This window comes from Mesoplodon bidens, assembly GCF_964165515.1.
Source record: "Mesoplodon bidens genome assembly, chromosome: 19".
Classification (NCBI taxonomy): Eukaryota; Metazoa; Chordata; class Mammalia; order Artiodactyla; family Ziphiidae; genus Mesoplodon; species Mesoplodon bidens.
In genome coordinates this window covers 22,685,512-22,709,069 of record NC_138179.1, presented here as the reverse complement: position 1 = coordinate 22,709,069, position 23,558 = coordinate 22,685,512, and the positions used below count along the sequence as shown (strand labels likewise).

Below are 23,558 nucleotides of genomic sequence, written 5' to 3'. Positions count from 1 at the left end.
TGAGGAAAGTTAGACAAGGTTCCTTGAGAAGGGCCATTGAGTCAATGTTGGAAAGAAAACCAGGAGTTAGTTAAGTAGGAAAAGAGAGACGTGCCCTCCAGGTAGAGATAATAGCATGTGCAAAGGCCCTGTGGTGAGAGAGAACATGAATATCAAAGGGCACTGAAGGAGGACCAGAGGGGCTGGAGCAGAGACAGTGGCGGGGGGAAAGGATGATGAGGTGAAGCTAAAGAAATTGGCAGGGCTGGAATGCCAAGGGCCTTGGTTCAATGAGAGGAGTCTTGTCCTTGTCCTAAGAGCAATGGGTATCCTGTGAAGGGCTTTCAGTTTGGGGTGTGGCAGGATCAGGTTTGAGGTTTGGAAGCCGCCTGTGGTGGCTCTGTGGGGAATATCGGAGGGGACCCCAACGGGTGTGAGAAAGCCAAGTCAGAGGCTCCCGTGGTTGTCCAGGCAAGAAACATGGGCAGCCTGCACTAGGGAGGTAAGGAATGGGGGTTATATGTGAATCACATGAGCAGCAGGGCTTAGAGATGGATTAGAAAAGGAGAGGCTCCAACTCCTGGATGTCAGCCTTCTGTGACTGGCAGGACCATTTTCTCAGAAGAAGCCCAGCTCCAGTGGGGGAGTGGGTGTGGGGCATAGTGGGTTCGAGAGGGAAGGAGAGACCAGAAGAGGCAGTGGGAGGGTGGGCCTGAGCTCAGAGGTGAAATGTGGAGATGGGTGTATAGGTGGTCATGGAGAAAGGGCCATGGGTGAGGCTCCCTCAAGGACAAAGCAGGAATAACAGAACGGAGGCCCCAGAAGAAGCTCCTGAGACCTGTGTCCTGTGATGGGGGCAGAGGAGGGTGATGGCGCAAAGCAGAGGCCCCAGCCAGGCTGGCGGTGGGGAAGCCAGGAGCGTGCCGCCACGGACGCCCAGGAGAGGGGAGGAGTGAACAGGATGGCATTCTCCTGTAAGGTCAAGCAAGCCGAGGACTGAGAGTGCTTGTGGGTTTGGCAACGCGGAGGTCCCTGATGAAAGAGACATTCAGGCAAAGACCCAAAGAGGGGGCTCTGGCCTAGCTCTGCCTGGGACCCCCTGCCCGTGAGCCTGTCTCTCCCCCACTCGGAGTTCAGAAGATCCTCGGACCACCCCTTGAGATGTTCTCAGCACTCGCACTCTATGACCCAGTCACCAGGCTGACCTGTGAACCAAGCCAGTGACCTGATGCTCCTCCCTGGAGCCAGTAAGGTCTATATAGGGGTCAAGGGGCTCTTGGTGAAGAAGCTGGCAGGCTCGGGTGCATGAGAGCGAGCTTCCTGGGTGTGCTGGCTGCAGGCGGCGTCCTGTCGCTGGCCGGTCTGGAGCCGCTTCTTCAAAGAGAAGGCAATAGGCACCGGCAGGCATGTCACTGAGAGGGTCCGGCTTTGCTGCCTTCCCAGGGGGCCATCAGTGGACGCAGTCGCTGGAGTAACATGGAGAAGGTCTTCACCTCCGTCAACCTCAACAAGGCCTGCCGGCAGCAGGAGGACCTAGGTGAGGGGACAGGGGGGAGGGTGGGGCAGGGGGAGGGGGACAGGGAGGGGGAGGGGAGGAGGGGGAGGGGGGTTCCTGAGCCTGGCCTGAGCCACCCTTGCCCTTCAGACTCCAGCACGGAGGCCCTGACGCTAAACCTGACAGAAGTGGTAAAAAGGCAGAACCCTAAATCCAAGAAGGGCTTCAACCAGGTAAGAGCTTTCCTCTCCTCTCTGTCATCCCCTCGGGAGACTTACTGGGCGTGTGTGTGCCTGCGTGTGCGTGTGTGTGCGTGTGTATGGGGGGGTGTCCAAGGGCTGCACTGGGGCCTGTGGAGGAGAGGCAGGTGAAGGGTGTGCACACCTGTGGGGCTCCGCGGTGGCCTCCAGGGGAGCCCCGAGTCCAAGGTGGAGTGGCCTCTGTGTCAGGGAACCCAGGCTGTCACGGTGAGGACAGTGGGGTTTCTCCTCCCAGGACACTTGCTCCTTCCAGACTCAGGAAAGGGCAGAGGCTGGGGAGGAAGCAGGGCCCGATGGAGGGCACAGTCCCCTGCACACGCCCATCGCGCCTGGAGAGCTGGCAGCCGGCCTCCTGCCCCACCCCCTGGACCCAGTCGGGCGGTTCCAAGGGAAGAAGCTGCCGAGAGCTGGCGGCTCTGGGGCCAGGGCTCCCGGGTGACCCGGGCCTTCCTTCTAGATTAGCATGTCGCAGATCAAAGTGGACAAGGTGCAGATTATCGGCTCTAACAGCTGCCCCTTTGCCGTGTGCCTGGACCAGGACGAGAGGAAGATCCTGCAGAGCGTGGTCAGGTAGGAAGGCGGGGGCCCCCAGCTCTGCTTCAGCACCCACCCAGAGGCCTGGAGGGAGCTGGAGGGATGGGAGGCCTGCCCTGACACTTGCCCTGCCCCACAGGTGTGAGGTTTCACCCTGCTACAAGCCGGAGAAGAGCAGCCTCTGCCCCCCACCCCAGAGGCCCTCCTACCCGCAGGCGCAGGCTGCACCCGACCTCTGCTCCCTCCTCTGTCTGCCCATCATGACTTTCAGTGGAGCTCTGCCCTAGCGGCCCGGCACCAGCCTGGACAGCAAGCCCGGGGGCAGCCTCCTCGGAGCCCCCTCCCTCTCGGAGGGCCTCGCTCCCCGTGGAGAACTGGACGACCCTGTGCTGGGTCAGGGTCCCACTGTGGGCCCTGCAGCAGGCAGGGGGCAGGGGTTAGGGGGTTGATGGCGCCTCCGGGCTCTGTTTGGGAAAGAAACAGGCATTAGGGAGAGGGGCCTGGCCCTACAGCCCCTCAGATCCCTCAGGTAGAAAGGAGAAGGATGGGTGGGCTGGCCTCTGAAGGCCCTGGCCTCTAGTGTGGTCTAGGATCCTTTCTAGAAGAAATCTGAGGCTCTGGTGCTCTGGGGTGTGGTTTAGGCCTCCTCCCCCAACCCTTGGCCAGGCCCACCCCTTACTTTGTCAGGGACTTGGGGAGCCCTTGGAGTCTGGAGTTTCAGTCCCCCTACTCAGGGGTTCAGGTGGTAGAAACGTACGTGCGACTTTTCTGACCTCAGTTCTGTCGCCCCCATCCCACGCCCCTCTCTGTCTCTCTCTCTCTCTCACACACACACACACACACACACACACAGACACACACACACACACGCACACACCCTTTCTCTCTCTCCGATCCAGAGCCTTCTTCGGGATCGAGATCCTTCGGAGACAGGACGAGCTTAGATTCAGTGGCGGCTCAGTTACCTTCTAGCTAAATGACCAGAAGGAAGTGAATTAGCTTCTTCGAGCCTCCCTTTCCTGAGCACTAAGATGGGGGGATATAAGACCTCCTTAAAAGGCTGAGACAAAATTGTCTGCAAAGCGCCTGGCTCAGCCGCAGGCTCATAGCAGGTGCTCAGTAAAGATCAGCGGCGTCGCCCCTTAAGCCCCGACTCACGTGTCTGGCAGGGGGTGGGGAGGGGATGCTGTCGCTGCTCCCGCGATGCTCTTCATTCCCTGCTTTCCAGTTCACTGATGGGGCAGGACCCAGACCGAGGGGCTAAGGAGCACTCACTTCTACCCTCTGAAGGAGGAGTTGCCTTCGCCAGGGTGAGAGGAGGGTTGCACATGTGCCTTCACCTCCTCTTCTCCCAGGTTGGCCCCTGTGCCCCACTTCCCGTCTCACTCCATTGTGTGTGAAATCTTCCAGCCCCAAAGTTCACGGCACCATTGTGCCTGGGCAAGTTCCCAGAGGGGTAGAGGATGGACAGCCCAGGGGAAAACGGCTGATACAACATGAGAGCCCAAGTTTTTAATTACCGGGTTGCAGTGGTTTGAGAAGCTGGAAGCTGATGTGGGCTCGGATGGTAGGCGGAGGGCGGGCCTGGGCCCGGGATTTGGGCTCGTAGAGGTGGAGAAAGTAACCACGGAAGCAAGACAATTGTATTCTGCACAGAACCCCTCCTTCCCGTCCTGCTCCGGCTTCATCTGCTCCAAAGGTTCTGGGCTGCCCAGAGTACTCAGGACTTGAGAGAAGTGGACAGAGCGTCTCTGACCGCATATCGTCACCCTTCTGCTGTCAAGGCCGTCTGTCCTTGTTTCAGGCCCCAGACGGTGGTTGGCAATATACCTTCAATATTTTTTGTTATGTGAGCTGGCTGTCCTACTATTGACAGATGTTCATGATTGACAGGTGTTCAAGAATAGACGAGTGGAATTTAATATTATTGTCAAATAAAACTTGGTTCCTCCTGGATTTAATGACTTACAGTTATTTTCCTGCTAGTTGGCTAGTTCACGTAAATCACTTCACATAGAGTGGAAATAAGATTCTTGGGGGGTTGTTTTGTTTATCTTTTTGTAATTTTCCTCTCTATCAAAAATACACTTGTGCTGAAATTTTCTGTGTAATCCTCATCGTGCTGCCGGGAGGAAGGGAAGTGAGATCCTTGCTGACCCTCTGGACCTGGGGCTGTTATTAGACTTGGCTCTTAGGGAGGGAGAGAAAAGGAGGTGAAGGGATGGTGGAGGACACCTGTGACCTGGGAGAAGTAGGTAAGCACCGGGCTTCCAGCACAACCACATGAGACGGAGGAAGAAGGAACCGTGAGAGGCTCTAGCTCTATCAGCTAGCTGTTGCAAACAGGAAAGCACACCTAATGCTCGATGGACTACAACTGTGATCGTGTATTCTTGCTCGTACATCTACAGGACATGTAGGAATCAAGGTGGGGCTCAGAGTGGCTTGGCTCCAAGCTGCAGGTTGGGTTCAGGTCTGCTCTGTGGGTTCCTTGGGTCAGCATGTTAGCATAGGAGGGGTAAGCAGAGACATGTGATGCCTCCTAGGGCCTCAGCCTGGAACTGGCACAGTATCTCTTCTGCCAACATTCAGTTGGCCAAAATCGATGAAGGACATCAGCCCACAGAGTCAATAAGCTCGGCAAACCTCACACAAGAGAAAAATAAAACTACATGAGAAGAGCACTTCACCTCTGATATTCTTTCCAAAACCCTATGACCCAAGACTAATAATGAGGAAAATGCCAGAAAAACCCAGATTGTGGGACATTCTACAGGATAATCTGACCAGTACTCCAGTGTCATGAAATACAAGGAAGGACTGAAAAATCCACAGACTGAAGGAGACCGAGGAAACCTGAAAACTAAGTGCAATGTGGGATCCTGAAACAGAAAGAGAATCTTAATGGAAAAACTGCTGAAATCCCAATAAAGTCTGGAGTTTAGTTTAAACACACACACACACACACACACACACACACGTACCTCCTTGTCAAACTTCTGAGGGAAAAAACGGTAATGAGAAAATCTTAAAGACAGCCAGAGGAAAAAAATACACTTAATCTTCAAAGGAGCAACAACTAAACTGAGAGCTCCCTTCTCTACGGAAACAATGGAAGCCAGAATACAATGAAATGATGTATTTAAAGTGCTGAAAAGAAAAAAAACAAAACCTGTCAACTTAGAATTCTATACCTACAATTGTTCAATGATTTTTAAGAAATTATACACTGCTCACAAGAGAAATGCTTTAAATGTAAGAACACAGAAAGGCTGAAAGCAAAAGGATGGAAAGGATAACACCATGTACACATGTCCCCAAAAGATGGTGGTGTTACACCAATATCAGACAAATATTTTAATGTCAGAAGCATTACAGAAGATAAAGAGGGACATTTTATAAATGTAAACTATAAAGCAAAAATCGACAGAATTAACATCTTCACAACCATAGTGAAGGACTTGAACACATTTTTCTCAGTAGCTGATAGAACAAATAGACAAAAAAAAATCAGTAGAGTTATAGAAGATCTGGACATCACAATTAACAAATTTGATCTCATTGAAATAGAACACTGTGCTCAACAGCAATAGAATTCACATTGTTTTCAAGTACGAGTAGAATATCAAATTTCATAGCTTTTTTTTTTTTGGCTGTATGTGGGCCTCTCACTGTTGTGGCCTCTCCCCTTGTGGAGCACAGGCTCCGGACGCCAGGCTCAGCGGCCATGGCTCACGGGCCCAGCCGCTCCACAGCATGTGGGATCTTCCCGAACCGAGGCACGAACCCGTGTCCCCTGCATCGGCAGGCGGACTCTCAACCACTGCGCCACCAGGGAAGCCCTCAAATTTCAAATGATTGAAATCAAACTGAGTATATTCCCTGACTACAATGAAATTAAACTATCAATAAGGTAAAATTTACTAGAAAATCCCAACTGCTTGTAAATCAGGCACTACATCTCTAAATAATCCAGGGGTCAAGAAAGAAATAAAAGTGGAAACTAGAAGATATATTGAAGTGGTTAATAATGAGTATATGTTATTGAAACTCTCAGGATGCTTAAGCAATACTTAGGAGAAAACTTATTGCCATTAAAAAGCATATCTTATAATAGAGCAAAAGCTAAAAATCAGTTATTTACATTTACATCTCAGAAAGCTAGAGAAAGAATAGTAGATCAATCCTAAAGAAAGTAGAAGGAAGGAAATAAGGGTAATAGCAGAAATCTATGAATTAGAAAACTAACATACTAATTGAAAACCCCCTAGCAAGACTGATGAGAGAACAAATTATCAATATCATGAATGAAAAAGAAGACATCTCTACAGATCCTATACACACTAAAAAGGTAATAAAGGGATATTATAGATTTACCAATACATTTGGTAATTTGGATAAAACGGAGAAATTTCTCAAAAATACAGTTTGCCCATCTGACAGAAGAAATGGATATCCCAAATAGGCTAATATAATTAAAGAAATTGAAACCATTATTTTCTTAAGCAGACTGGCAACCAATCATCTTTTTACTGTCTCCATAGTTACAAATTTTCCAGGATATCATATAGTTGGAGCCATACAGTATGTAGCTTTTTCAGATTGGCTTCTTTCACTTAGCAATATGCATTGAAGATTCCTCCATGTCTTCTGGTTTCATAGCTCATTTCTTTTTGTTTGCTGAATGTTTCATTTTGTTGATGTACCACAGTTTATTTGTTCACCTACTGAAGGACATCTTGGTTGATACCATTTTTTGGCAGTTCTGAATAAAACTACCATAAACATTTGTGTGCTGGTTTTTGTTTGGACGTACGTACGTTTTCAACTCATTTGGGTAAATACCAAGGAGCACAACTGCTTGATTGTGTGGTACAAATACATTTAGGTTTTTCTGTTTTGTTTTGTTTTTTAAATGCCAAACTGTCTTCCAGTGTGGCTGGGCCCTTTTTTCATTCTCACCAGCAATGAATGAGCGTTCCTGTAGCTCCACATCCTTAGTAGCATTAGGTATTGTCAGTGCTATGGGTTTTATCCATTCTAATGGGTGTGTAGTGATATCTCATTGTTGTTTTAGCTTTCAGTCCCCTAAAGACTATGATGTTGAGCATCTTTTCATGTGTTTATTTGCCATATGTACATTTTCTTTGGTGAGGTGTCTGTTCAGATCTTTTGCCCTTTTTTTCTTTTTAACATCTTTATTGGAGTATAACTGCTTTCAACGGTGTGGTTTTGCCCATGTTTTAATTGAGTTGTTTCCTTATTGTTGAATTTTAAGAGTTTTTTGTATATTTTGGATACCAGTCCTTTATCGGATATGTGTTTTGCGAATACTTTCTGCCAATCTATGGCCTGTGTTTTCATTCTCTTAACAGTGCCTTTTGCAGAGCAGATGGTCTTAATTTTAACGAAGTCCGATTTGTCAATTTGGTAGCTTCCTCTGGGGCCCAGGCCATAGTGGTCTGGTACCCTCCTCAGACCTCTTCCTATGGTCCCTGACATCCAAGTCACGCCTCCTCCAGAGGGATGGCTCTCCCACAACCCCTGTGTCAAGGAACGCTTAGAGGGCCCTCAGTCTGCTCAAAGCAGAGGCGTCAGAGAGTTTTCCAGCCCCTGCAGCTTCACCCACACGGGAGACGTGTGTGGACCTGGACTGCTTGGCACCTGCCCTGGGGCTTCAGACTTCCCATCCCCCACTGTCACGCCCACCCCACCCTCGAGCACTGGGAGGTTAGCCGCTGCCCTGGGAAGAGGGCTTCTTGGTTTTCTTGGGGAAGAAGCTACTCCCTCCTTTACCCAAGTCTCTGAATCCCTCTTTTCACTCCCCTAACCCTAACCGGCAAAGCGGGGTAAACGGAGCCGGCTCCCCTGGGAAAGAGTGCCCACCCCATTCCCCTGGAGCAAAGACAGGCAGCTGGCAGGCTATCCCCATCTGTGCCCTTTATTTCTCTCTGTCCTGGGCACCAGGCACACCTGTGTCCTGGGCCAGTCCACAGCCCCCAGGATCTCAGTCTGCTTGGGCTGCTATAACAAAATACCATAGATTGGGTGGTTTAAACAACAGACATTTACTTCTCATAATTCTGGAGGCTAGGAAGTCCAGGGCCAAGGTGCTGCCAGGTTTAGTGTCTAGTGAGAGCTCTCTTCCTGGGTTGCAGACGGCCGTCTCTCACTGTGTCTTCACAAGGTGGAGAGAGGAAGTGCTGGTGTCTCCTCCTCTTCTTATAAAGACGCAAATCCCATCATGGGGTCCCCACCCTCAGGACCTCATCTAAACCTAACTACCTCCCAGAGGTCCCACCTCCTAACACCATCACATTGGGGGTTCAACATACGAATCTGGGGAGGACACAGACATTTAGTCCATAATACCTGGCAATTCTGAGCATGTGGTCCCTGGAGAGGCAGCTGTGGTCACGGCAGCCACATGCGTGTGCCCCTCTCTGCACAGGGCGAATTGGAAGAAACAGGACCCATTCGGGGAATCTCAGAAATTTAGAGCTGGAGGCCAAGCCTCGGAGTCATTGCAGCCGGACCAGGGAATCTCCCCTGAACATCAAGGTAGCACAAACCGAGATACTAGCAAACACTTATCGTGCATGGGCCCAGCACTGTCCACGTGCTTTACGTGCTTACGTCATCTCGCTTATGCTTCCCAGCACTGTCCACGCGCTTTACGTGCTTACGTCATCTCGCTTATGCTTCCCAACACTGTCCACGCGCTTTACGTGCTTACGTCATCTCACTGATGCTTCCCAGCGTCACCACTGTTACCGACCAGGGTTCCTGGACTCTTTAATCAATAGAAATTGATGAGAGGCCAGAGGAGGAATTCAGGCGAGTCTTTACTTTGACTCGTGCTACAGCAGATGGGAGTGAAAACAAGCAACAGGTGCCCTTGCTCACTCCCTGAGGTGGGGCGAGCTGGTCCCTTAAACGGGGTGAGGGGGGGTTGGGCCGGAGCGGTGGCTCAGGTGGTCTGCCCGCCCCTTTGGTGGTGGCGTGTGCAGAGATCACGCACAGGATCCTGCTTTTGCTCCTGGCACCTCAGAAGTGGCAGTTGGGTTTTGACCTTTTTGTATCTTCTTGTTCATAATTTGCCTAAACTGCGCATGCGTGCAGGTATTTTTAGTCCCTTTTAGTTTCTTTGTATTCTGTTGCTGGAGGATACGTTTGTCCAGGTGCAAGCCCTGCAGTAGAGGGTCCCAGGTCCCAGCCTGTCTCATCATGAGGTAGGTACTATTGTGCCCCATTTTACAGATGGGGAAACTGAGACAGAGAAGCTAAGGAACTTGCCCAAGGTCACAGAGACAGTGAAAAGGGGAAGTCAGTACTCAGCCAGGCACCAGAGTCCCTGCTCTTAACCCCGCTCTTAAGCTTTGCTGCTCTCTCAGCCCCCTCATGTGAGCTGTGGGGAAACTGAGGCCCAGAAAAGTAAAGTTCACACAGATCTGAGGGGGATGGCTTCATCCTAATGGAATTCCAGAGGAGCCCTGCTGGTTTCACAGCTACCCTCTTCACACTCCCTGGGGATGGTGGTGGGCGGGGTGTGGAGAAGTGGAAGTCGGGGGTGGGGGGGTGGTGAAGGAGGAGAGTAAAGGGTTGGCGGGGCTCCGGGAGAGTCTGTGTGGCCACTGCTGGGCGGGGCGGGGGAGTCAGGAAGGAAGCCCTTGGTGAGTGAATGTCGCTTCAGCCCCCAAAGCTGGCCCTGGCCCCAAAAGGGTCCCCTGAGACCTCGAGAGAGAGGAAAGTTTGGGGAGGGAAGGGAGCAGTGCAGCCTTCCCCACGCCCAGCCCCTCCCCCACCGAGGAAAGGGGCCTCTCTGAGCAAAACTGTAGCCGCAGGTCTACAGAAGCAGGACTGCCTGGGAAAGAAGCCGGAGAAAGCTAGGAAGGCTTTGCAAACACACGCTCCAATCCCTCGGGTTACAGATGGGCAAACTGAGACCCAGAGAGGAGGGGACGGAGCAGAGGCAGCTAGGACCAGAGCCCGGCCAGGACACTCTGTCTCCTGCCCGAGTGCGTGTGCGCGCATGTGCACAGACCAGGCAATTTGCACAGGTAATAAAGGATTGGGCTCTTCGGGTTTTCTCACTGATGTCCTGCTCCATCCTCAGCCTTTCTAGGTGCGAATTTTATACAGACAAGCGCCTCCAGCTCTTCCTCCACACTCTGCGAAGCTTGCAGACCTGCCCTGGAGGAACCTGCCTTATTAGGAAGGTAAAGGGGGGTGGGCGGTGAGAGGGTGCTGGGGCAGGGAAGGATGGTCTCCAGGCTGACCTGAGAACAGGGGGAGTAAGAGTATCCCAGGCCCTGCCTCCAGAGCAACCCCAGGTTCTCTCTGCCCTTGACCCCATTTCAGAGGGGCCTGACGGGCCTGAGCATTTTGGAGGGGGCACAGGTGCAAAGGGAGGCCTGGGCAGAGAACTTTTCCTCACCAACTTGAAGGATGGCTTGTGCAAGAAGGAATGGTCTGGGTTTCTCTGTATCCTTCCCATCTTGATCCATGTAAATGTATTACTAGTCCAGAAAATATGGATATTTAAATTTAAGAAAGAATGTGTTTGGTCCTTAGGTACTGATAATGATTTCCAAGAAACAAAGCAAGCTGAAAAACAATTTGTATAAATCACCCCAAGCTATGGACAATGGTGGTCACTGGGAGGGGAGGGAAAAGAAACTGGGAAGGGGGAGGAGGATTGCTTTTTTTTTTTTTTTTTTTTGCGGTACGCGGGCCTCTCACTGCCGTGGCCTCTCCCGTTGCGGAGCACAGGCTCCGGACACGCAGGCTTAGCGGCCATGGCTCACGGGCCCAGCTGCTCCGCGGCATGTGGGATCTTCCCGGACCGGGGCACGAACCCGTGTCCCCTGCATCGGCAGGTGGACTCCCAACCACTGCGCCGCCAGGGAAGCCCTGCTTTTTTATTCTGTATACTGCTGTATAATGTTTGTTATTACAATGAAAATATATTTTTGAATTGCTTGAGCAATTTTTTAAACACTAAAATTTTAAAAAATGTTGCCGGTGTTTAAAATCAAAATTCCTTCTCCCCCCAAAATAAGAGTGGCTGAAAGGTGAGGGAATGGATAAAAACATAAATCAGCTTCCTATATCATGTCACCCCATTAGCCCTAACTCTGCGTGCTCACACAACCAACAAAACCATGCTGCTGGAAGTAAAGGGTGCAAAATTCCCGATACATGTACTGTTCCTCACCAGACAGTACTAGTTGCTAACAAGGTCCCAGGTGATACTGATGTTCCTGGTCCAGGAACCATACTTTGCAAAACGCTGGTTTAGGGCATGATGTTGTTCTGCTGCCTTGGAGGGAATTCACTAGAAGCAGAGGTGCCCACCAGGTGAGTGCCAGCCTTGCCACTGCCTTGGTCTTCCTGCAATAGAGTTGAGAGCCAAGGAACACAGGCCAGGCTTCAGGCTGGCTCAGCCTGCAGGTCCTCCCTGTGGTCCTGCAATGAACTCACTGGACTAGGTGTTTCCTGGTTCAAGTCCCATCACCTGCCAGTTATACGAGCCTTTAAACTCAAGTTTACCCATCTCCATAATTGTCCTAACTCTTGAAGTGATTGTATAGGTAAAGTAAAATGTGTTTCTGTAACAGCTGTTTTCTGGTTTATTACCTCTCACTGCTTTCTAAGGATGGGTCCTACCAACCAGAGAACCATTTGTTTTTTGGTTGTTGTTAATGAGTTTGGGATATAAAAACTGGGAGGCAAGGATTAGAATGGAGTTGAGGTGCTCTGAATGCACTTCAAGAGTCCTTTGATATGTTTGTGAAAAAATCTGGGTGGGAGGAGCCAGGAGTTAGTGAGTTGGGGTCACGGGGAGAAAAGAGAAAGGAAAACAAAAAAAAACTCTACCAGTCCAACGGCATGGCCTGGAGGAGGGCATCCGGACAACAGAAGTATCCACGGAAGATTTTTAAATAGCTTGTTAAGAGATGAGTAATATCCACTTCTTTTCCATCCTCCTAATGTAATCGTCAGTAAAATCTACATTGCTTATTAGGATTTTCTGAGAGTGAACTCCTTAGAAAACTCAAAGAGATGATGAATTCTGCATTGGCTGCTGAATGATCCCAGAGGGGACCCCTGCAGAAGATGGGGCTGGAGCAACGCACAGGTGGCCCTGGGTTTCCTGTATCCAAAACAAATAATTCTTCCCTGACTCCAGTACCCTGGCCCTCTCGAGTGCCCTGATCACAGCACTCATCTCCCTACCAGCACAGTTACAAGAGGATTTAATTTGTTTTAATTTGTTTAAAATTTTTGTTTCATTTGTTTAAACCTCTCAGCTGCTTAGTAATAGACAGGGAAATAAGTAAGACATATCTTTCTGAATAAAGGGGGCGGGAAAGAGGAATGAGGATGGAACAGAAGCAGTGGATTGTCTGCAGGAAAGATAAGTAGCTTGGCAGCTCCAAGGTGAATTAGTGAACAGACTTCCAGACGCCCAGGCTGGGATACAGGAACCTGGGAAGCTATCACAGCTGTGCCCAAAGGGCCCATATATGTTGAGCCTCTGCTTCTGTACCTTGGGCATTGATCACCCCAGAGTGGCTTTTCAACCATTAGCTAACCAGGTGATCTAGGAACCAGAACAGTAAGTGCAGGGAACCCTAACCCTCTCGAGTCTGATGCTTATGGATCATGTGGTCTTGGGGGAAAGGGCTGTTCCTGAGAGATCGGTGCAGATGGGAAACTTGGCAACAGACGGCCTGAAAAGCCCAGATTAAACAAACCCTAAGAAGAGCCTCTGGAGGGACACGGCGTCACTGGGAACAATCAGAGGGGCAATGCCACCCCCTTGGTGATGGTAGGCGTGGTGTGCCAGGGGCAGATGTGGGATCTTGGTCCTTCCTCTGTCCACCTCCTTCACTCTCTGTCTCCTGGCTGGCTATCAGCTGCGTGCCCTCAAAATGAGGGCGCCTCAGCTTCTCCTTGCAGGAGACAGCTCCCAGGCTGTCCACGGTCACCAAGCAGCCCCTTCCGTGGCTACCACACCCACGGTAGTTGCAGAGACATCAGCCGATGATAAGAGGAGCAGGGCAGCCACAAGAGGCGGACGTCACCTTGTGATTTCCGACTCAGTCAGGCCAAAGCTGATAAGGAGAAGGGGCTGCCCGTGATGGCCACACTGCTGGCTGCCGCTGAGTCCTGAACCTGCAAGGGCTGAGTTCTTGGTCCTTTATCCTGTCCTGGACTTATTCACTTCACTCATTCATTCCCTTATTCATTCGTTCAGCCATTCATCCCTTTGTTTTATTTACTGCACCAAACTGTCTCTTAACATTCTCTTATCCTGTGATGGATAGAATAATGAATAAGACCTAGCCTCTGCTTTCTCAGAACTTGCAGGGGGAGGGTTGCGGCAGACATGTGACCTAAGAATACAAAGATGCAAGATAAAATGTGAGTTCAGTCACATGAGTGGGACCAAAAAGAAGTAGCTATGAGAGGGAAGCTGGGCTCTAGAACAGATGATTCAAATTTCTGGACTTTTTTCTTTTTTTCAAATGGCCTCTTCTACCAAAGGAAGGGATGGAACAGAGCCCACTCAGCCCTTGCAGGGAAGGGTCAGCAGCTTCTCCTTTGGTTGCAAAGGAGAAACCCAAGTGACAGAAACCCAGTGCAAACAGTCTTAATCGAAAAGGAGGGGGCATTTACTGGATCACATAGTTGAACAATTAAGAGAAGATCTAGACATCAGGGTTTCAGGCACAGCTGAATCCAGGCGTTCATGCTGTCTGCAGTCTGCCTCTCTCCAGAGCCATTTAGGCATTAGGCCAAATCGGATGACACCATAGAGTGTGTGAGTTTTTCAAAGGTTTAGAAATGTGTTGGAGATTCCCCCAAATATTGCTTGGCTTCAAAATATGAGAAAAAGGGGCTTCCCTGGTGGCGCAGTGGTTGAGAGTCCGCCTGCCGATGCAGGGGACACGGGTTTGTGCCCCGGTCCGGGAAGATCCCACATGCCACAGAGAGGCTGGGCCCGTGAGCCATGGCCGCTGAGCCTGCGCGTCTGGAGCCTGTGCTCTGCAATGGGAGAGGCCACGACAGTGAGAGGCCCGCGTACCACACACACACACACAAAAATATATATATATATATATGAGAAAAAGAAAGAATAAGACAAACTAGCAAACATGTCACCTTGGAGGTGACCTGCTCCCCAGCACTGCTCTCTCCTGATCATCAAGGTCAGCAGATGCTTTTTGGTGCTCTTCATCCATGTCTTCTCTGCGGTCTTGGACACCGTTGACCATCAAGTCCTTGACACTGTCCCATCCCCAGCTTCCATGGTACTCCACTTTTCCTCCTGACCTGCTTTTCCCTCTTCTGTACTGAAGGAAGGATGATTTGGAGTGATCCAGGAGAAGGGTTGGGAAGAGAATCCCAACTTCACTGCACATGCGAAGGCCTGGAGGTGGGAGACGGCCTGGATCATTAAGGAACTGCAGTCGTTCTGGAAGGCGTCAGAGCAAGGGGATAAAGCCTGAGGTTGGGGATCAAGGAAGGACCAGATCAAGAAGGGCCTTGCAAGTCATGCGAAGGAATTTGGCCATTCTCTTGAAGGTAATAGGGAGCTATTGAAGGTTGTAACAAGGTGTAACGCGATCAGATTTGTGTTTCACTATCAGAAAGAGACCTTTGGCTATGAGGCGGAGACAGAGAGACATCAGGCAGTTGTAATAATTTAGGAGAAAAACTGTGGTGACCTCATGACAGCCATGGGGGATGGAAAAAAAACTGGGACGATTCATGAGACAGTGACAAGACTTGGTGCTGTTTAGGTGTAACAGTTGAGGGAGGGGGAGGTGTGAAGAATGACACCCAGGTTTCTGATTCTGAGCTGAGCAGCAGAGAAGTGGGTTTAGAGGGTGAAACGAGGAACTGGCTTTGCACCTGTTGAGTCGGAGGAACTTGGGGCCATCTGGCTGATGGTGTTGGGGCGGGGTTGGGGGTGGCGGTTCTTGATGTGTCTGGAGCTCAAGAAAGAAGTCAGGGCTCCCTGCATCGCTGCCCAGGCAGCACCAGCGGGGGGCCCACAGAGGTGCCACCCTCCCACCCAGTCAGAATAAAGAACCTCCAGTGGCCAGTGGCTGACCACAGACACTTCTCTAGAAAGCAACCTCGCAGCAGGATGTGCTCTGGGAGGAGCTTTGAGGGCCATGGGGAAGGGGAAGGAAGAGGAGGGGACAGGGCCAGGCCTGTGCGACACTGGGCTTTTCTCTGCAGGCCTGGAGGCTGCAGACACCGGTCAGGGCTCGTCTAAGACATCAGGTGGTCCCGGTCTGGAGGCCTTCCTGTGCAGGACTGTGGACAGCTGAGCTGCAGCTGAGCCAAGGTAGGTGCTGGCTGGGGGTAGGGTCTCCAAGGAGGGAACCGGGAGAGGCAGATCTGAGCAGAGCAGATGGAGGGTCCGGGAGGAGGGATGCTGGAAGGGGAGCCCGTGAGGGGCAAGACACCCCTGGCGCTTACGAATACACGCCCAGCCTTTCTGAGACGGGTTGCCCAGATGTGGTAGCTACTATGACCATTCTGCCAAGTTAAGATTATCCAACCCAGGCGGTCCAGTGGTTAGGACTCCGCACTTCCGATGCAAGGGGCACGGGTTCGATGCCTGGTGAGGGAACTAAGATCCCACGTGCCTCTAGGTGCGGCCAAAAAAAAATTAGAAAAAGATTATTTAGCCCATTTTCACAAGAAGAAAGGGCGCAGGACCCTGTGAGAAGACCTCTCCTTTCTTCTCCGAATCCTGTAAATGCCAGTAATAACAGGACTAATTATTCACGCCTGGTGCTATAGAATACATTCATTAGCCCATTGGATTCTCATGGGCAATTGGAGGAAGGCTGGGTATGTTTATAATGCCCGTTTATAGGTCAGGAGACTGAGGCATCTTACTTGCCAAAGACTACAGAGTGGGTAAGCAAGGCACAGGGCTCAGAGAGAATCTTCTAGGTCCCCATCTGTGCCCCTCCTGGGACATCATCTGTCCATCTCTGTCCCAGATCTTGGCCATTCTCTGCATACACACACACACACACACGCACACACACATTCACACACACACAGATCGAGCATCTTCTACATGTGCAGCCAGCACCAGAGTCCAACCAGAGCCGTGTCTCCGTCCTTGAGAAGCTGCCTGGCTGGTGTGGGGTTGAGACACGGCTGTGAGTGACTAACACAGACAGTAACAGGCGCCGGGGCCGCTGGCGAGGCGAGGTGTGTGCGCAGGTGGAGAGAGCCCCGCAGGTGTGGGATCAGGGAGGGCTCCGCGCAAAGTGGCACCTGGGTCTTGAGGGAGACACAGGGCTTGTGTGCAGAGATGGAACAGCGGGCGTCCCAGTGAGGGGGACAAAGTGCGGAAATCCAGAGTAGGAGAGCGGGTGTGAACAGCGGGAAAGAACAGCTAGAGATTCAGTTTGGCTGCTAACGCATGGGGTTTGTGGAGACCTTAGCAGCTCGGGCCTGTCCCGTTTCTTTATTTAGCTCTAAGTAAGCGGCTTCTGAATATCATCTCACTGAGTCCTCACAGTAATCTTACGAGGTAGGTGCTAATATTAGGTCTCCTTTAAAGACAGGGAAACTGAGGCACAAGGGCTCTAAGCAACATGTTGCCATAGCAACAGAGAGGCTTGGAACCCGGGCAGTCCATCACCAAATGCTACCTGCCCGGCTACTCTGCCACTTTCCTGTTACCTCCTCAGCTCTCATGGTGGATGTGAATGCCAGGCTGGCTCGTGGCTTCCTGGTCTGCATCCAGGCCCTGTCACATTCCTCCCAGGCTCCCCCTGCCCCCCTCCAACAGGAACAATGCTCTCCTCCTCCCCCCTCGACCAGCCCTCTCGCATCCAGGTGTTTCCTTCCCAGCCAGAGGCAGACTCAGCGAGGAAGTGGGCCTGCCCGGTCCTCAGGGGACAGCTGGGGAGCAGGGCCCTCGGGAATCTGGAAAGCCCAGCGGGCCTCCTGGGATGAGGGTTGACAGGGGCCCCCTCAGAACCCCAAGCTCTGCCTTTCCACCCCTCACTAATCACAGGCTCTAAACCAAAGAGCTGGGCGTGTCGTCTGGCAAGTCTGTCTCTACAGAGAGAAGAACTCGGAGTCCTGGAAATGGCATCTGCCCCAATATCCTGGGGGCGGCCGGCTGGCAACGCGGGTGGGAGGAGAGGGGAGTGGTTCAGTGGTGGGGGGGTCCCTTCTCTCTGTGCCAGGGTGGTGGGCGCAGGACAGGAGGGAGGCAGGGGTGTGGTCCTGGGAAACTCCGTGTCTTTCTTCCCAAGGGGTGGCTTCTCCTGTCTGAAGAGTCTGGCCCGGGAGCCAGCCACGGGGCAGGCAGGGGATCTTCACGGCCAGACACTGACCCGGAGCCAGGCCTCCTCAGTCCTGCTCTCTGCAGCCCTTCCTCCAGCCGGGAAGTCTTTCCCACGATCTCTTGCACAGAGAGAATGGGCAGCAGCAGCTGCGAACAGGGTCCCATCTGCTTCTTCCTGCTGCGTGTCACAGAACCGCCTCTGTGGCTCTGTGGCTGGTCCTGTGGCCTATCTTACCCCAAGGCAGTGAACAGCCATGTGTTTGCACCCGCCCTGAGGACTGTTCATTGCTAATGTTCTGTGTTTAAGGAGGAATGTCCTTTTTATTCCAATTCATTCATTCACTCGTTCATTCTTTGTTTCTGGTCTCACCTCTCTGCTGGAAAGGGTCTAAGATTTTACCCTCCTTGTGACTAACAGGTTAGCGTGCCATAATTTTAGGGATGCTGGCAGAAAACACGAGATTCTAGAGTCAGAGACCCAGGTGGTTATCACTCACGGTGCAGCAGGCAGTGTGAGCGTCCTGCCCCCAGGTCCCCTGGGAGAGCGGGGAGGTGGCCCCAAGTGGATGCTGTGCTTCACGGCTGAGATTAGCCCTGAACTAAGGAAACCCCCAGTGTTCACGGTGGGCTGCGAGCAAACCTGCCATCTTTGCCCTGGAAGGAGACATTGTGTCTATCATACTGGTCGGCAAAGAAATCCACCCTTGGCCCTGGAGGAGATACTTTCTGTCTGTTCCAAGGCTGTTCACGATACAAACCTTCTTGAAGAAATGATCTGGAACAAAAGCTCACCAGACACGCACAAACCCAGGAGGACTGTCTGCCAGCATCCTCCTACTGTCCCCTCGCTGACTGCACCCCAGCTGCACTGTCCCTTGAAAACCCTCGGGCACCTCCCTCCTCAGCGCTTGGGTGGCTGTTCCCTTCGTATGGAACACGTTTCCTGCAGACACTGCCTGGCTTGCTCCTTTCCTCCCGCAGGCTTCTACTCAGATGTCACCTCCTTAGGGAGACCTTTTAAAATCGCACCCCCAACGCTGGAACCTCACGATCCCCTTCTCAGCCGTATTCCTATAGCACTTCTCAGCATCTTGTATACAACTTAATTATGGCATTTATTGTCTTCCCCCACTCCCACCCTCACTACACACCCTCAGGAGTGCAACCTTGATGAGAACATGTGTTTTTGTCTACTTTAACTTATTGCCACATCCCCAGGAGCTGCAACAGTGTCTCACACTTAGAAGGGGCTCAAAACATATTCGTTGCGTGAATGAATGAATCCATCCACTTATATGATCTTCAGCTGAAGACCTGGTTCTCCTACCTTGAGTCTATAGGACAGATAAGGCTCAATCACTATAGAGCAAATGAGACAAGGAACGAATAGCACTGGCCGGGGATGGGGGTGGGGGATGTATGAGAGGCCACAGTGCCGTGACCGTGGGGCTGCCCCCAGGTGGCTGGGATTCGCCCCTTGGCCGCTTTCCGTGCTGCTTGTACCAGCTGCTGGGAATCCTCCCAGCTGGTGGCAGAGGCTGGTGTGTTTCTATCCTGTGATGTCGCATTCTTGCTGTGACTGGGGGAACTGGAGGAGGGCAGGGGCTTGTGAGCTGAGCTTGGACGTGCCATTTGCCTGGTTAGCAGCACAAAAGCCACAGTCGGTCATCCGAGGTGGAGCCGGAGACCAATGCCCCGCACAGAGCAGCGTCCTTACCACTGTGTCTGGGACCCCCTTCCCATGGGACCGCTGCCTCTTCACCAGTATTTTGAGCATCAGCATCATCTCTGTTTCCTGTGCCACTTGCCATAGCAACCATGCTGAACAGACTTGATTCCGTTCCCTAGCCTGAGAGCGTCTTGGGGACAGGGACCCTGTCTTGTCTTCGTACAAGTGCTTGACATTCACGATACAATGCATCAGGGGCTACGGAGAAGTAGAGAAGTGTACCGTAAATGCCTGTCGAATGACTCACATGGCACCTCGGGGCAACTGCAATGCCCAGCTCACATCAGGCGTGTCTGTCATGAACTCTCCTCTCTGAGAACTGGGACCTGGACCACAGTGGACAGTCCCCAGCTTACAATGGTTTGACTTAAGACTTTTCGACTTTATGATGGTGGGAAAGCAGCGTGCATTCAGTAGAAACCATATTTCAAATTTTGATCTTTTCCCAGGCTAGCGATATGGGGTACGATATGCTGGGCAGGGCAGCTCCTAGCCAGCCACATGATCACAAGGATCAACGACTAATACGCTTACAGCCGTTCTGCACCCAGACGACCATTCTGTTTTTCACTTTCAGTAGAGTATTCAATCCATTACGTGAGATAGTCAACCCTTGATTATCAAGTAGGCTTTGCGTTAGAAGATTTTGCCCAACTGTAGGCTAATAGAAGAGTTCTGAGCTGGTTTAAGGTAGGCAGGGCCAAGCTGTGATGTTCTGTAAGGGTAGGTGTGTTCAATGCATTTTCGACTTACAATATTTTCAACATACAATGGGTTTATTGGGATGTAACCCCATCATAAATCAACAAAGATCTATATAGCTTGTGGGTTGCCAGCTTGTCTGCCTCAAAGAGTCCAGCAGGAAGCATGAATGATGCCACAGACCAGCTGACCGTGGTGGGTGCAGTAGGAGGGGCGGGTGCCTGGCCCTTCCAGGGGGGCAGCTGCAGTCCAAGCCCACTGATTGTTGCCACGTGGAATTATGGGCCCATTGTCTCCCAATCTTCCAGTTATTCCTTCTAAGTAAAAACTGAGAATCTTGATTTTTATGTGAAATCTGACTTTTAAATGTGGGCTACAGAGTCAAATTTTCTAGAACCATGGCTGCTTCTAGGGAAGGAGGATGCTTGCTTTTTCACTGTATAGCATGTGTACCTTTCAGACATTTGCCATGGGCAGAGTTTTTAGCGTGGGCAGTGAATTCTAACAATATGCCAGGCAGAACAAGTCTCTGGTTTTGCAACAGAGAAAGGGTTTATTCATGAGGCAGCCAATCGAGGAGACGAGAGAACAAATCTCAGATCTGCCTTCCTGAAGGCGAGGGGGTGAGGGGTACTTATGAGATAAAGATGAGGCGTGTGGAGCATGGGGAAAGGTGATGGGGACAAGAAAAGGTGAGGTAATCATCGTCCTGTGCAGGTGCAGCTAAGCTACAGGCTTCTTCATGGGACGCATGCTCAGAAAATGGTGCCATTAGCATGTTCTGAGGGTGGAGGTATTGGGCCCCTGACGCCAAATGGTCACCAAGTGGACATTTGCGCCTGCCCAGATGGAGGGTCGGTGGTCTCAACCAGTCTTAATGAGCTCAAACTCAAACTGGACACAGCTTTGAGTTCCTAAAAAACAACTTGGGCAAAGGTCTTATTGTTCAGGCTTCATGACACTTGGAGGACACGCAAGTTTTTGTAAAAATAATTAAAACGAGCCTCATCAGCAAAGGCAGTTTATTATCTATTAATGGCTAACTGATAACTACCCTTGGTTTCTGTGTAATATGTGTGTCATCAAGCTTGCTGTGGGCATGGACACCAGTGTGCCAATCGTGGGCCGAGAACGTGGCGAGTAGGGCCACACCGCAGCCAGTGAGAAGTCACGGGCTGGTAGACCCCCAGCTCCTAAGGGCAAGGACTGTGTCTCATTTATTTACCTCTAAACGTTCAGGCCTGGCACGATTTCTGCCACGTGAACGGTGTTCCATAGGTGCTGTTTGATTTACTCAGCAATCTCAGTCCCTCAAAACACCGCCAGGAGCTAGGAAGAGAGACAGAGGGCCTCGGAGCAGCCCAAATAGATGTTCCAAGAGCGTGGGAGTTCCATGCTCTTTTTTCATAGATCAGTTTCTCGGGCTTTGTCTCCATATTTTACATACAAGACAATGCCATGTGTTTTTCTGGCTTCCCAGCCTTCAGCAAATTGGAAGTCTGGTGAAAGAGCAGAGACAGCAACAGGGCAGCCACCAGCACAGAGGAGCCTTTCTTCCAATTTAAGAGAGGCATCCCCTCTGAACAGACAGATGACAGCAAGCGCCCTTTTGGATGGACTACAGAGCCTCTTCCTGCCTGGCTGGGAGGGCCAGTGAGGCGGTGGGCCAGACGGCAGCCCCGTCCACCCACTTTGTGCGAGGTGCAGTCCCCACTTCTGAAACGGGATTCATACCTGAGAAAGTAGGAACCTTTCAGCGTAGGATGGAGGCTTCCTTCACCTACCAGCAGCCCCTGAAATCTTCACTGTGTTACGGTGAGGTACGTGCAAGTCAACTCCCATGAGATTCATCGAGAAAACCTCAGAGGCCAGTTTGGCTGCTTAAAAGGGCAAGGTTTATTTCCTGAGAAATCCACATCATCCTGAAGTGAGACAACTGAGCTGTTGCTGCGTTTTGCCAGAATGACCTGGGTTCTGCCTGTTTCCATTTCCTGTCTGGTGCAGGCTTGACCCCTGAGGGCTTTGCCCCATACTCGTGTGGTCAGCAGCCCCAGAGGACAGGAAATAGATTACAGAGGTCCCCTGCAGAGGAACAAGGGGGTGGCACAGCGTATACCCGGGACCTGCACAAATACATACGGGCACCGAATACATGGTTGATGAGTGAATAGGTGAGCGAATGAATGAATAGAAGAATGAAGGAAGCTTTCTGACAGCGATTGTTCAAGCTTCTTAGAATTTTGCTTTCCATTAAACATCATCCCAGACCACCCCCAGCTTTACATAGTTAAGTCCTGAGAATACACTCCTCTTTTTTTTTTTTTTTTAATATATTTATTTGGCTGTGCTGGGTCTTAGTTGCGGCACATGGGATCTTTAGTTGCGGCATGTGGGCTCTTTTAGTTGCGGTATTTGGGCTCTTTTAGTTGCAGTATGTGGCCTCTAGTTCCCTGACCAGGAATCAAACCCGGGCCCCCTGTGTTGGGAGTGCAGAGTCTTAACCACTGGACCACCAGGGAAGTCCCTACTTCTCTTTTTTTTAATTGATGTGTACTTGATTTACAATATCATGTAAGTTTCAGGTGTACAACACAGCAATTCAGCTACATATTCTTTTTCAGATTCTTTTCCCTTATAGGTTATTATATAATATTGAGTATAGTTCCCTGTGCTATGCAGTAGGTCCTTGTTGGTTATCTATTTTATACATAATAGTGTGTATATGTTAATCCCAGCCTCTAATTTATCCCTCCCCCGACCCGACTTACACTTCTCTTTTAATCTATATCTTTGTGGTTTCTTTTCCTTTAAGGCTGCTCAATGGTCATTATTAGCTGATTCCTCCCCGACAGAAGTTTAACTGTGTGTGTACTTTATTTTCCTCGGGCAGAGGGTGCTCTGTGAGGTTTGGAGCAGGGGAAGAATGGGTACGGAGGGAAGGGAGGGGGCCGTGACTGGGCATCCCAGGCTGAGATCTGAGCTCTAGCCCTGGTTCATCATTCATTGGACATGTGACTTCAAATATTTCTCCAAAATATTTATTCACTGTCTCCTGGGTGCCGATAACTGCCTCAGGCACTGGGCACGCTGCAGTGAATAAGAGACACTCAAACCCACTGTTTGTGGAGCTCACATTCTAATGAAGAGCCCAGAAAACTAATCATTACATGGGAAAATTTCTGATCCTGATGAAAGCTATGAATAAAATAAGAGTGTGGGGACTTCCCTGGTGGCACAGTGGTTGAAAGTCCGCCTGCTGATGTAGGGGACGCGGGTTTGTGCCCCGGTCTGGGAAGAACCCACATGCCGCGGAGCGGCTGGGCCCATGAGCCATGGCCGCTGAGCCTGCGCGTCCGGAGCCTGTGCTCCGCAACGGGAGAGGCCACAGCAGTGAGAGGCCCGTGTACCACACACACAAAAAAAAATAAAAATAAAAATAAGAGTGTGCTAGAGCATGACTGGGAATGCTATTTTAGAAAGACTGGTCAAGGAAAGGCCTCTCTACGGAGGTGACATTTC

General features: G+C 51.0%; 2 protein-coding genes across 4 annotated transcripts in view; both read left to right on the top strand.

Moving 5' to 3' along the window:
• Window positions 1-4,389, top strand: part of PIK3R5 (phosphoinositide-3-kinase regulatory subunit 5) — a 70,270-nt gene extending 65,881 nt beyond the window's left edge. For 2 of the 3 annotated variants that reach the window (XM_081219810.1, XM_081219809.1), the window contains exons 16-19: window positions 1,423-1,516; window positions 1,625-1,707; window positions 2,192-2,304; window positions 2,408-4,389. In XM_081219810.1, the coding sequence (XP_081075936.1) occupies window positions 1,423-1,516; window positions 1,625-1,707; window positions 2,192-2,304; window positions 2,408-2,555 (438 nt within the window). In that variant the 3' untranslated portion in view covers window positions 2,556-4,389. Of the gene's footprint in view, window positions 1-1,422; window positions 1,517-1,624; window positions 1,708-2,191; window positions 2,307-2,407 lie in introns of those variants that run through there. The other variant, XM_081219811.1, reaches the window with a different exon arrangement.
• A 10,308-nt stretch (window positions 4,390-14,697) lies between these two features.
• Window positions 14,698-23,558, top strand: part of PIK3R6 (phosphoinositide-3-kinase regulatory subunit 6) — a gene marked incomplete at its 5' end in the record, with an annotated part of 48,722 nt that continues 39,861 nt past the window's right edge. The window contains 2 exons of the mRNA XM_081219266.1: window positions 14,698-14,862; window positions 15,526-15,634. Of these exons, the coding sequence (XP_081075392.1) occupies window positions 14,698-14,862; window positions 15,526-15,634 (274 nt within the window). The remainder of the gene's footprint in view (window positions 14,863-15,525; window positions 15,635-23,558) is intronic.